Genomic DNA, 13,319 nt, shown 5'->3' with positions numbered 1-13,319 from the left:
GTATATATATAAGTATACATAAGTATATATACTTACATATATAAATACTAATAGATAAGATCGAAGTAAACGACCATAACTTATTTTTAAAGAGGCATTCTTGTTGTAGATATTCTAACTTTATCAGATGCAAATCTTATGATTTGGAAATGAGAAATAAATTAATTCGTCTTGACTATCCTATCATTAATTCTTACTAAAATACGTCCACAAGGCATAGGAGAGTATGCCTTGAACCATTTCAATAGTATTTTTTTTTTTTGGCTAAAATGTGTACATTTTAAAGCTGGGCCTTTCTTTTCTCCTTTTTTGTCTTTTTCAAAGAGATAATTCTGGTTTTAAGTGATGTAGATAATATTCCCTGTCTGTGCACGGCATAGATGGACGGAAGAACATTCACACACTGGCAGTGAATGGCATTCTTGGTCCCATACAGTCAAGGGCCCATGTAGGAACTGCGTCTTCACAGGAACACGCTGCTTTGCTCTGATGCAACCCAGAAATGTTTTCTCTCCTGAAATTCTCACTGGCCTGGGAAAGAACTCTGGGTGAAGACATATGGCTTTTTCTCTGCTTCGCAGGGAATTGCATAAATAAGAAAATGAAATATTCTCTTACTTTTGAAAACTTAGAAATGTTGAAGAATATTTCTGAAAGCATTTAACAGCAAGAAGAGAAATTCACCAAAACTCTAACTCATAAAAACAATAATTTGGGTGAAATTTAGAAAAAAATCATGTTTATTTTAAAATATAATCAACTATTCAACTATGATTAAGAGTTTAAGCTGCACTGATGATTTATTTCAATTGCTGAGATATGAAATCTTAAAATATAATACAATTCTGGAGACGGTAATTACATTAGTATTAAAAATGCCATATTAATAGATGAGAAGATATGTTACATTAAAGGCCTTCTGTTATGTCCTTGGAGAAATAAATAAAATTAATTACATTTCTACTGGGAGAAAGTTTAATATGGAAAGAAATGTGTACAGAAAACAATAACTGAGGATGAAGGGTTACAGTAAAAAAAAAAAAATTAAAGTGATTATCCTCTGCAAGCTCATGCCTACAAGCAGCTACTCCACATACAGAAAAATAGATGGCAAAAATCCCCATCTGGGAACCACATGATCACTTCATGTGTGGGCAAGAAAATTATGTTTTCTTCTATCCCAAACACTCTTATTATCTTGGCTCCATGCTCTGTGTTATTGTTAACTGTAAGTATTTTTGATTCATAATGTACTGTACGTAAAATATACATCCTGAAGAACACATAGGAAATCCGTGGAAAGTTTTGTATGGCTTTTTGAAGTTTCCTCTTTGAAGAAACCCTATTAATTGAAACAAACTTATTTATGAAGCACTGGGTTTCTTCTTGTGGATCCCTCTATATTAGATATATTTAAAAATGATTAAACAGATCATTTCCTCACTGAAAGGCTAGCAGTTTAAAAATAACTAAATATTTATTAGAACTGGTATGCCGTCATTTAGTAGATCAGACAGAACTAAACAGTTAAATTCCTTCCATTAGTAGGCAATGAAAAGAGCACTTAGATGGAAAGATTTTCAAAATTCCCCTGTCATTTTCATGTAAGTTTTAATACGGTTTAATATACATACTTGAGTATTTCTGGGCCCATCTGATTTAATATTTCAAGTCTAAAATTGAAATTGCAAGACAATTTTTAATACCATGGTTCCTTCAATCTCATGAATTCATTAAGTTGGAATATTGTGAATTCGGGGGGAAATATCTAAAATTGGGTGTTCCATGTTCCTTTCTTACATTTTGCACAAAAGCCTACCTGTATGTTAGTCAGAAGGGTTTCTATGGAAGACAGTCCATCAGGAAACAGAAAAGGAGATGGAAAACCTGGAGGGAGTGGTTGTCCATGCCCAGTTAGAGAAAGTTTGTCAAGGCTGTCTCTTGCAGTTGGCGTAGAAAGCGGGGTCTCATCTGTATGTGATTGAAACAAAAATATAGAACAAGTTACGCTTGTCTGTTTTTATTAGACCTCAGTAATGGCTTCCCTAGTGGTTTCCAGAACATTTATTGCAAATTGGTTCCTGCTATCAGGAGAAAATGCTTTCTGCTGAATTTTCTTTAATGAAAAAGCTGTGGAGATACAACAAGATAACATTAATGAGTAACTTTATAAGCCTTTTAAATGCAGTCTCTAATGAGACTGAGTTTACAGTGCCATAGAATCTTTTTAAAACAAATATTATCTCATATATAGTTGTGATAATATATTCAGGCTGACTTTATGGGCACCTTCCCAATTATCTCATTTTAGTTTCTTCGGTTTGGATTGACAATAGAATATTTCTAGAGCTTCATATAAGTGAAATGCTTTGTATGTTAGGAGGTTTTTTTCTCAATAAACCCTTCCTTTATATCAATGATTTGTTCAAATATACTGTTAAGGAATTTTTATGCAGTTAAAAGCTTTCATTCCATATGTAAAAAGAAAAACTAGAACCCCATATATTATATCTAAATTATAACTGAATTACTCATTTCATTAAAACTAAAGGACTAATTCACTTGAACTTAACCACCTTTTACCCTCTTAACTAAATCAACCACAGCTTTTATACATGAAATAGGGTTCTGGACAAACAGTAATAAAATAAAACTCCCATACAAGTATTTAGAAAATCAAATAAAAAGCTCTCTATGATAAATTAGTCATTAGTTTGTTTATTGGATTTTTTCAACATTTTAAGCAACTGAGAGTAACATTTTAACAGAGTCCTTTTATGCTCACAGAGAAATCTTTTTATTCAGTTCTTTAATATGTAACTGTTTTACAGCTTCACATGCAATAGATACAAGTTACAGCTTATTTTATTCTATTATAATCATAGAAAATTTTATTCATGGCAGGATTTTCAATTTTATAAATATTTTCTTATTTCACCTCAGGAAAATTAATCAGAGCAATGTATTTGCACAGTCCTGATAGTATCTCTCAATTTTGCAAGTGGCTAAAAACTTCTGCACACGTGCCTTACGCTTATAATTTGATTCCACTGTTCTCCTCTATCATTCTTTTATTTTTCATTACAACACCTAACCACACAACACGTTTTCCAATTACTTCTCTCGGGGGTAGAAATATTATGGAAGCTGCCACACTTCCCTGTCCCTCACTCACGTCAAAACAAGTTAAATTCATCTCCCTCACCTCTCCACATTTCTAGTTAATGAACCAAAGGGGAAGAAAGATTGGGCGAGGAGTAACAGACACAAGGTCTCCTATCCACAGCATTCCTCTCTCACTCACTCACTCCTCTGCAGTTTCTCCTCCACCCCATCCTCTGTTAACTAACTGACAGATGATCTGAGGCAGCAGATACTGGAAGAAGAAACAGAGTAAGCAACTAAAATAGGGCTCATGGTGCCATTATTTTCTTATCACACTTGTCATTAGGGTTAAAGAAAGACTGCAATGCAGGGATAGTGCTACCACATGGCTAATGTGAGCAAGGTGATCTTGGACATCATTTACCTAGGTATCATAAATTACTCCCCCAGACCAAGGCTGCTAGTGTTTTCTCATAATAGCTCCAAAAAGGCACTTGTTAAACATCTATGTGCATGTGAAATTGTTTAAGAATGGAAAGCAGTATTTTTTGATCAGCATCACCTTAGCTGTCACATGCTAAAGAAAATGTAGTTTAATAGATCATGGGGATAATAATTGCTTGTCTCTTGAAGAAAGGCCTAGTACCAGATGACCACCTGAGCTTGCTTTCAGCATTATATCCTATCATTCCACAATTCTTAAAGACTTCCAAGAAGAGAAGAAGCCCATGCATTCATATGAACACACATGCACACATTTGATTATAAGTTCTGTCATTGCCATGATTCTTTGATTTAACTGCAATGCATTTATGCTTGACTATATTTAGCTGTCGTGTGAATTGAATCATTATATCACTCATGATGTGTACATTTATATAGTCATTATTTACTTAACAAAAACAAAGTGGTAGACACTGGAGATGAAATGCTTATAAAACCATAATAGTAAAGCTTAAATAATCTCATGCAGACTAGAGTAAAGTGATTTCAATTGTTAAAAAGCTAAATCCTACAGTCAGCAAGACATTTGCCTTCTATCACTATTCATTTAGAGATTCTACTTAGCCAAGTATAGGACTAGACTAGTCCTGTTGTGTAAGTGTGTGTCCCTGCATGTGTGCATCTCTGCAGTTACTTCAGAGGCATGCTCATCACAGTCCTCACTCTTCCAGCTACATGAGAACAGACTATCCTTTGATTCAAAATGATTGGGTTTGTTCATGGATCATTTTACAATGTGAGATGCTATATAAAGCCACTTTAATTCAACATGTAGATAAGAAATAATCAAATTTAGGGCTGCAGGCCTGCTTAAGATATGTGGGGAAAAAAGGCGATTCTTAATACACATTTTGAAAAAAGACAAAATAATAAATAATCAAACACACAAATGAAAATATTTCTTGGAGCTGCAATACCCTATTATTTGAGAAAGTTGTTATTTAATGGCAATTAACTTCATAGAAGGCCTCTTTTAGATCTCCCTACAAAGATTGTAAAATTGAGAACATGGTTCTTCCTTTTGAAGTGAAAGTGACCTTTGATATCCTAAATATTCTCAAAAGATTAAAGCAAAAGTTTGAGAGTCCAGACAATGTGGAAGAGAGTTTTGACATCCTATAATCCACGCCTACTTCAAAGTGTGAATGATGATGAAGCACAGATTCATAAAATACTTTGATATACAAAAACCTATTTTTAAAAGTTAATCTTTAAAAGAAAGTTGGCTTGTCATATGCCATGATTTTTAGGTTATTACACTATTTGACATTACAATCTCTGTTTTAAATAATTTAGACTTATGGAAAAGTAGCAAGAGTTGTAGAAGGAATGACCATCACTCTGTAGTGAGTTTAATAGTGACCCCAAAATTAAATGTCCATGTTAAGTTCCTGAAAGCTAGGAATGCTGTTTTACTAGGGAAAAATGTCTTTCACAAATGTAATTAAGTTAAAGATTTTGAGATGAAAATATCACCTTGGTTTAGGGTAGATACTAATCCAATGACAAAGTAAGAGGAAGATTAGAAAGATCCAGAAGATGTGGCCAGCACTGTGGCACAGCAGGTTAAGCTACCACCAAGTAAACTGCTGCCTGTGATGCCCACATCCCATATAAACTCTGGTTTTCAAGTCCTGGCTGCTCTACTTCTGTTCTAGCTCCCTGGTGATGCGCTTGGGAAAGTAGAGGAAGGTGGCCTGAGTGCTTGGGCTCCTGGCACGCACACAAGAGACCTGAATGGAGTTCCACACTCCTGGTTTCAGCCTGGCCCAGCTCTGGCTGCTGCAGCCATTTGGGGAATGAACCAGTGGATTGAAGATCTCTTTCTCTCCCTCTCCTTGTCTCTCTTTCTTTCTCTCTCCCTCTCTCTCTCTCTCCCTCTGTGAATTTGCCTTTCAAATAATATGTAAATCTTTTAAACAGAGAGAGAAACATACAAGAGAAGACACAGAAATGAAGACACAAATATTAGAATTTTCCTCCACAGTCCAGGGATGCAGACCATCAGAAACTAAAAAAGGCACCGAATGGATTTGCCCTTATGGCCCCCTATAGGAGTTCATCCCTGCTGAAATCTTGATTTTGGATTTCTGCTCGACACCTGTGAGAGGAACAATTTCTGTGGTTTTAAACAATTAATGTTATGCTCATTTGTTATGACAGTCCTAGGAACATAACACAACTTCGAATCACCAATTATATATATATATATTTTGCCACTTACAAAATGTCTCCAGCTCCCTTGCTATCTTATCCGAGTGTGGTGTGTTTTTGTGTATGTGTGTGGGTGTGTATTGGGGGAGGTAACATGTTTGAACCACCTTCCCTAGTTAATCTTTAAGTCCCCAGAATGTATTTCCTAAGCACAAAAGCATACTCTTACATAACTTACATACTTACATATTCATACACAACTCTTTATGTATGGTATAGAATTAGCAAGAAATAACATATGAAGAATCAATTTAATTGCTTTTGAGCTATTACAGTGAAAAAGTAAACAGTAAAGTCTGCATTTCTGTGACAAGCAGTTACTGAGTATTTTGTGTAAAACAGGATTTAGTGGCCTCTGGGATGCTGTCTAATGATTTCTCCAGTTCTTATCCACACCTTGTCCAGGTCCTAGCCCTGGAACTATGCAACAGAATACAACAAATGTGACAGGACATCACTTTGATGATTCAATCATAAAAATCTATAGGTTCTATGCCTCTCCTTCTCTTTCTCTTGCATTACTTGCCAGGTCAAGTTAGCTGTTGTGCCATGAGACAGTAGTGTACAGAGGTTCCTACGACAAGGGACTGATGTCTGCCAATGAGTTGGCTTGAAACTGAATTCATCCTGCCCAGTCAAGCCTGCAGGTAAAGGATCCAGCCCTGGCTATCTGACTGCCACGTCATAAGAGAACTTAAGTCAGAATCAGCCATCTAAAGTGTGCTTTGATTCTTGATTCATATGTACTGTGAGATAATAAATGGAGGTTAACCCTTAAATTTTGACACAATTTATTACATATCTATGGATGACAAAAAGTTATGAATAATGTACTTTAAAAAGTTTTGGATACATAAAGAAAATTACTGGTTATCCATAAGTTTCAGTACTTTGAATGTGTAACAACATCTTTAGAACTCAGCTTTCTCAATTAAAAATATAAGTTAAATAAGGACTCACATTCTCTGTTAAAGTTACTTGCAATAATTAGTTTAGAGGAGATTTTCTGACAATGATTGGGGAATGGTAATATACCAGTTATGAATTAGAAATTTCTTTCTTTCATTTTTTTTTTTTTTTGACAGGCAGAGTGGACAGTGAGAGAGAGAGACAGAGAGAAAGGTCTTCCTTTGCCGTTGGTTCACCCTCCAATGGCCGCCACGGCCGGCGCGCTGTGGCCAGCGCACCATGCTGATCCGATGGCAGGAGCCAGGTGCTTCTCCTGGTCTCCCATGGGGTGCAGGGCCCAAGCACTTGGGCCATCCTCCACTGCACTCCCTGGCCACAGCAGAGAGCTGGCCTGGAAGAGGGGCAACCAGAACAGAATCCTGCGCCCCGACTGGGACTAGAACCGGTGTGCCGGTGCCGCAAGGCGGAGGATTAGCCTAGTGAGCCGCGGCGCCGGCCTTGAATTAGAAATTTCAATACTTTTTTGGCTGGCGCCGCGGCTCACTAGGCTAATCCTCCGACTTGCGGCGCCGGCACACCGGGTTCTAGTCCTGGTCGGGGCACCGGATTCTGTCCTGGTTGCCCCTCTTCCAGGCCAGCTCTCTGCTGTGGCCAGGGAGTGCAGTGGAGGATGGCCCAACTCCTTGGGCCCTGCACCCCATGGGAGTGCAGGGAGAGTACCTGGCTCCTGCCATCGGATCAGCGCCGTGTGCCGGGCCACAGTGCGCAGGCCGTGGTGGCCATTGGAGGGTGAACCAATGGCAAAGGAAGACCTTTCTCTCTGTCTCTCTCTCTCACTGTCCACTCTGCCTGTCAAAGAAAAAAAAAAAAAGAAATTTCAATACTTTTCAATTACAAACCCCCCAAATTATGGGCATATAGATAATATTTGAAAAAGAATGCCACCAAAATACAAAATTTCAGGAAAGGCTGTTAATTACTAATGCTTACAAGCTCCACAAAATTCCTAATTATCCTGCTTGATCCATCAAATTAGACAATACTTGAGTCACCTATAAGGCAAACACTGTAGATACCTCTGAAGGCAAATTGGAAGCAGAAAAAAGTGCATGTTCCTGGAGAGGAATCAAGTAAGCACTTTGGAAAATAGCATTTACTAGGGTATTTTTTTAACTGATACATAAAATTTGTACAAATTTATGGAGTACCACATAAGATTTGATACATGCTTTCCACTTATAATATGAAAATTTGAGTAAATCTGTTTCTTTGTGTATCATTTCCTTAGGGTAAAAATATTCAAAATAATTTCTTCTAGCTTTTAAAAATAAATACATTATGATTATCAACAGTCACTCTAAAGTGTAACACAACACCAGAACTTCTTTCTCTTAATTAAGTTAACATTTGTTAATCAAGCTTTCATCATCTCTCCTCCCTCTCTACTGTCCCAGCCTCTGGTCACCACCATTCTACTCTCAACTTCTATAAGACACTTTTAGATTCTACAGTTCAGTGAGATCATGTGGTACCTAACTCTTTGTACCTGGTTTGTTTCACCTAACAGCACGATGTCCAGTTCTGTCCATGCTGTCACAAAACAAACAAACAAACAAAAAAGTTTCATCTTCTTTGTGTAGCTGAATAGTACTGTGTTCTGTGTATGTACATTTTATTTATCCATTCAGCAGTTGTTTGAATATTCCTTGGCTATTGTGAACAGTGCTGCCATAAACAAGAGACTGTACCTATCTCTTTCACAGACTTAATTCATTTCCTTTGGCATTGCTGGAATATATAGGAGTGCTATTTTTAATTTTTGAGGAACTCCGATTCATTTCTTTAAAGATTTATTTATTTGAAAGGCAATGAAACAGACAGCAAAAGAGAGGTCTTCCGCATGATGGTCCTCTTCCCAAATGTCCACCATGGCCAAGATTGGTACAGACTGAAGCCAGGAGCCTGGAACTCAGTCCTGGTCTTCCACATGGGTGACTGGGACCCAACAGCCTGAGTCGTTTTCTGCTGCTTTCACAGGCACATCAGCAGGGAGCTGGATTGGAAGTGAAGCAGACGTGACTAGAACGGGCACTCCGACACGGGATGCCCGCTTCATAAGCAGCAGCTTTACCTGGTGCACCACAACTCTCACCCCATCACTCCAATAAACCACGCCAAACCAAACCAAACCAAAACTGCACAGCCATAGGGTCTAGAGTCCAGATGTTACAGTAGTTTTCTAGATGAGTTATTTTAAAATTCTTAAAAAGAACAACTAGCTTTAAAGTATTCTTCTGGGGCCAGCATTGTGGCATAGCAGGTTAAGATGCTGTGTGTGATGCCGGCATCCCATATAGGTGCTGGTTCAAGTCTCGGCTGCTCCACTTCTGATCTTGGTCCCTGCTAATGCACCTGGGAAAGCAGAGGAAACAGCCCAAGTACTTGGGCCCCTGTACCCATGTGGAAGACATAAAAGAATCTCTGGGCTCCTGGTTGTGGCCATTTACAGAGTAAACCAGCAGTTGGAAGATATCTCTCTTTTTCTCTCTCTCTCTGTAACTCTAATTTTTAAACAAATAAAAATAAATATTTTTAAAAAGGTTGTTCTTTTTTTTTTAATTTTTGAAGCAGAGAAAGAGTGCTCTCATTCTTCAGTTCACTCTCTAAATGCCTGTGAGAGCGAGGGTTGCAGCTATGAGCCAAGATCTAGGAATGTAATCCCAGTGCCCCATTGGGGCAGGAAGTCAATGACTGCAGCCATCACTGCTGTCTTTCAGGGCTGCTTTTCAGGCGGCTACAGCAAGGAGATAGAACCTGGAATTGAACCCAGATAGTCTGATGTGGGATATAGGCATCTTAACCATTAGACCAAACATCCACTCCCCATAAAGCATCCTTATATTTTAACTGAATGACAAAAGAATACAGTGATTTTCTAAAGGAAAATAGAAATAGTACATATTACAATGTAATAAATGATCTTTTTACCAGAAAAAGTACTGATTAACATCTAAATAATCATATAACAAATATTTCAACAACTGCAACAACAGGTAACCAATTGCAATAATAGCCAAGAGAAGGCAAGAATGGAAGGTGAAATATTTTTTAAATTCTAAAAAGAATGTAGGATAAAAAAACTTCACTTTTCTTGCCACATCATCTCACAATTCTACTCATGTTTTAAATTACTTATCAATAAGTGGCTATTAGTAAGATTGATGATTCTGGAAGACAAACTTTTTTCCTCTCCAACCTTATCTCATGTAACAATTTAGCAGGATATCCTAAAGAACAATGTTGTTTGAAAAACATGGGCCTCTACTTAAAAAAAATGTTTTTCCTGTTAATAAAATCTAACTCAGTTGTTATTTTCATAACCAATTCTTTGGGTTTGGATTATACATTCTCTTTCAAGTGTATGTATATCTATGTGTCTGTGTGGGTGACTGTGTGTTTTTGTCTCTAATGCCTTTCATTACATCATAAATTCCAAGTAGAAAAATAATCACTTTTAGAAAACTGTACAGTTCAAGGGTATTCACATTTATGCATCTCAATAAGAAATAGATAGCATCATTATTAAAATGGACACTATTTTCATATTTAAAGTTTATAACATCTGGAAATCTGCATGAAACTACATTTTTATATTGGCAAAGTGAAAAATCATATTGACAAAGATAATAAAGGGTATGACACTTCCCATTTTTATAAGTGAATAATTATAAAATATACAATTTTTTTATTTTAATGACTTTTCATGAAAAATATATAGAAGATATATTTATAAGTGTTTTCTAAACTCATCAACCACATTATTCAACTAGAAGAGAAGCAAAATCATGTAAATTAAGGATTGGTACTGAAGATTTCTTTTGAAAATTTATCTACACCAAAGACATAGTTGTTTAAATTGAGCTCAATCACAACACTGATATTCATTCACTTTTTAAAGATGTGTTTATTTACGTATTTGAAAGGCAAAGCAAGAACCAGGAGAGATCTTCCAATTGCTAGTTCTCTCCCCAAATAGTCACAAAAGCCAGATCTGGGCCAGGCCAAAGCCAGGAGCCAGGAACTCCATTCATGTCTCCCACCTGAATGACAGAGGCCTAGGTACTTAGGACATCATCTGATGCCTTCCAGTGAGCAATTGCAGGGAGCTAGATAGAAAATAAAGTAGCCAGGACCCCAGTGGCATCCCAATATGGGATGCCACAGTTGCAACCCACAGCTTAACTCTCTGCACTAGAAGCCTCAATACTGATTCATTGCTTCTCTAGGCACTGTGGGTTTAATTTTTTTTTAAAGAAACTAATAATAGAGTTGAATAATTGAACCCTAGAACTTAATGGTTAGTCAAAGATGGTTATACATATTTTTCTTTTTATTTTCACCCCAGAAAATAAATAATTCCTAAATATAAAATTAAAGTTTATCAACATAACTTTCATGTATCTATAAAATATCTAAGGATACTTTGAAAGTTATTTTTATATATTTTTACTCTAAGCCCATTGTTTTCAAAAGAATTTAAAATTACTGTAGAAGTATTTATAAAATTGATGTTATAATTCTGCATGTGATACAGCTATGGTGAAATGAAAAGTAAACCAAGTTAAATTCAGGAAATTTGGGATCAAGTCCTGGCTCTACTAAGTACTACCAAATTGTAGAACAATGAGCTCATCTCTTATATCCTATGAGGTTCATTTCATTTATTCTTTAAGTAGATGATTACAAACTCAAGGGATTATAGTTTAAATCTGATTAGATTGTATATGTGAAAGTGCTTTATAAAATTTAAAAATACTATAGTAACATATAAAGTATTACTGAAGGAATAATGAATAAATAACTAAGTCTATTGTTTTTGATAAGGCTTATGATGAATGTGTATTACATTGATAATAGAATTATTACTGTATACATAGTTGCCTTAAATAAACTAAACCTAAGTTAGTTTGGTGAACATTTAAAATAACCCAAGATAGAAATAAATTGAGTAATGGCAAAAGAGTATAAACTAGTTCATCAACTTATCGTCATAAAACAGGACCTAGAGGAAATTTGTGCTGACTTACACAAAAAGAAAACAATACAGATCTCATAGAAATGGAACATAAAAAACACTTAAACTCTAGACTTTGAGTTTTGGTGACTGAAGGAAGGTTTAATGTGGAAAGAAAATATTTTAAGTGTATATCTGCAGAATACTAGAGGTTTACTAAAAAAAAAAAAAGTATAGCAAACTCAGCTTTACCTAATCTAAATGTACAAGGAATTTGTTGCACACTTACAAGGAACTATCATCGGTATCAATAGTTCTTAATTTTTGAATAGTTCACAATTAAATAAATTGATAAAAGCTAGGGACCACTCCTCACAATCTTACACTTAAAACCTCAGCTATCCAACACAGAGTAAGTGCTTACTAATGTCTGTTGAAAGAATACGTGAAGGAGATAAGACAAGGTAAAAGCTGGAAGAACACAGCATGCAGAAATGAAAAGGTTTGGCCTGTCTTGAGGTTAGACCGCATCCATGATAGTAGAACTAAAAACACCTTGTATTGGAAAGCCACTTTATTGATTACATGGCAATTCAGCAGATATTATCTTGGCTATGCAGGAAGCTGTAGAAAGATGATTTTTAAATGTATGCAATTATCATTTAAAAAAAATCATCTATTATTTTTCACTTTATGTTTCTGTGTGGGAGCAAACTGTTGAAATACTTACTTAAGGTATACTAAGCTGATCTTCTGTATATTAAGATAATCGAAAATGAATCTTGATGTGAATGGAAGGGGAGAGGGAGTGGGAAAGGGGAGGGTTGTTGGTGGGAGGGACGGTATGGGGGGGGAAGCCATTGTAACCCATGAGTCGTACTTTGGAAATTTATATTCATTAAATAAAAGATAAAAAAAATAAATAAATAAATGTATGCAATTATATTCTCAATAAAAGAGCTATTCAAATGACACATAGTATTATTTAGAAAGGAAGAGATTATATTTAGATGATTTAAGTGGAAAGAGAAGATAAAAAACAAATTCTCTTAGCAACATGTGGACATTGAGTTTGGGGTAAAGTTTATCCAGAGGGAGGTCAAGAGGTTGCTACTATGAGAAAAACGTGTAGTGGCAGCAGCTCAAGGAAATCGGGGACTCTTATGCCTTAAAAGCAAAAGAAACATTTTATGGAGAAAGTATAATGAAAAGAGGGTCTTGAATTTGGGACTATTCTGCATTTGGAGAAATTTCCAACAATCTATATATTCAAACTTTAAAACTTAGCCTTGAAAGGAAACCCATGACTATCTCAGCAAACTTCATCTATGATGGCACTTAAGTGCTCAGATATCTGGACATAGGTTTCTTTTTCCTATCACAACTTGTAATTTCTTGGCAAAAATGAAAGAGTATCAAGCATCACATACACACACACACACACACACACGAACACACATTGATTTCACTTTTGATCATTTTCATTGTCTTTACCCTGTTGTGTTTAAAGTCGTAAGTCACAAGTGTTTATGAAAGAGTTGGCAGAGCTTATGCTGAAAAGATCCACTTAATT

General features: G+C 36.0%; 1 protein-coding gene across 1 annotated transcript in view; it reads right to left on the bottom strand.

Annotated features, from left to right (window-relative positions):
• DACH1 (dachshund family transcription factor 1) overlaps nucleotides 1-13,319 on the bottom strand; it is a 438,545-nt gene that overhangs the window by 42,887 nt on the left and 382,339 nt on the right. Inside the window, exon 7 of the mRNA XM_008260046.4 lies at nucleotides 1,820-1,971. Coding sequence (XP_008258268.2) covers nucleotides 1,820-1,971 — 152 coding nt within the window. The remainder of the gene's footprint in view (nucleotides 1-1,819; nucleotides 1,972-13,319) is intronic.

Source organism: Oryctolagus cuniculus, chromosome 9, assembly GCF_964237555.1.
Source record: "Oryctolagus cuniculus chromosome 9, mOryCun1.1, whole genome shotgun sequence".
NCBI lineage: Eukaryota > Metazoa > Chordata > Mammalia > Lagomorpha > Leporidae > Oryctolagus > Oryctolagus cuniculus.
The sequence above is the reverse complement of the archived record's forward strand: the minus strand, read 5'-3'. Positions and strand labels throughout refer to the sequence as shown.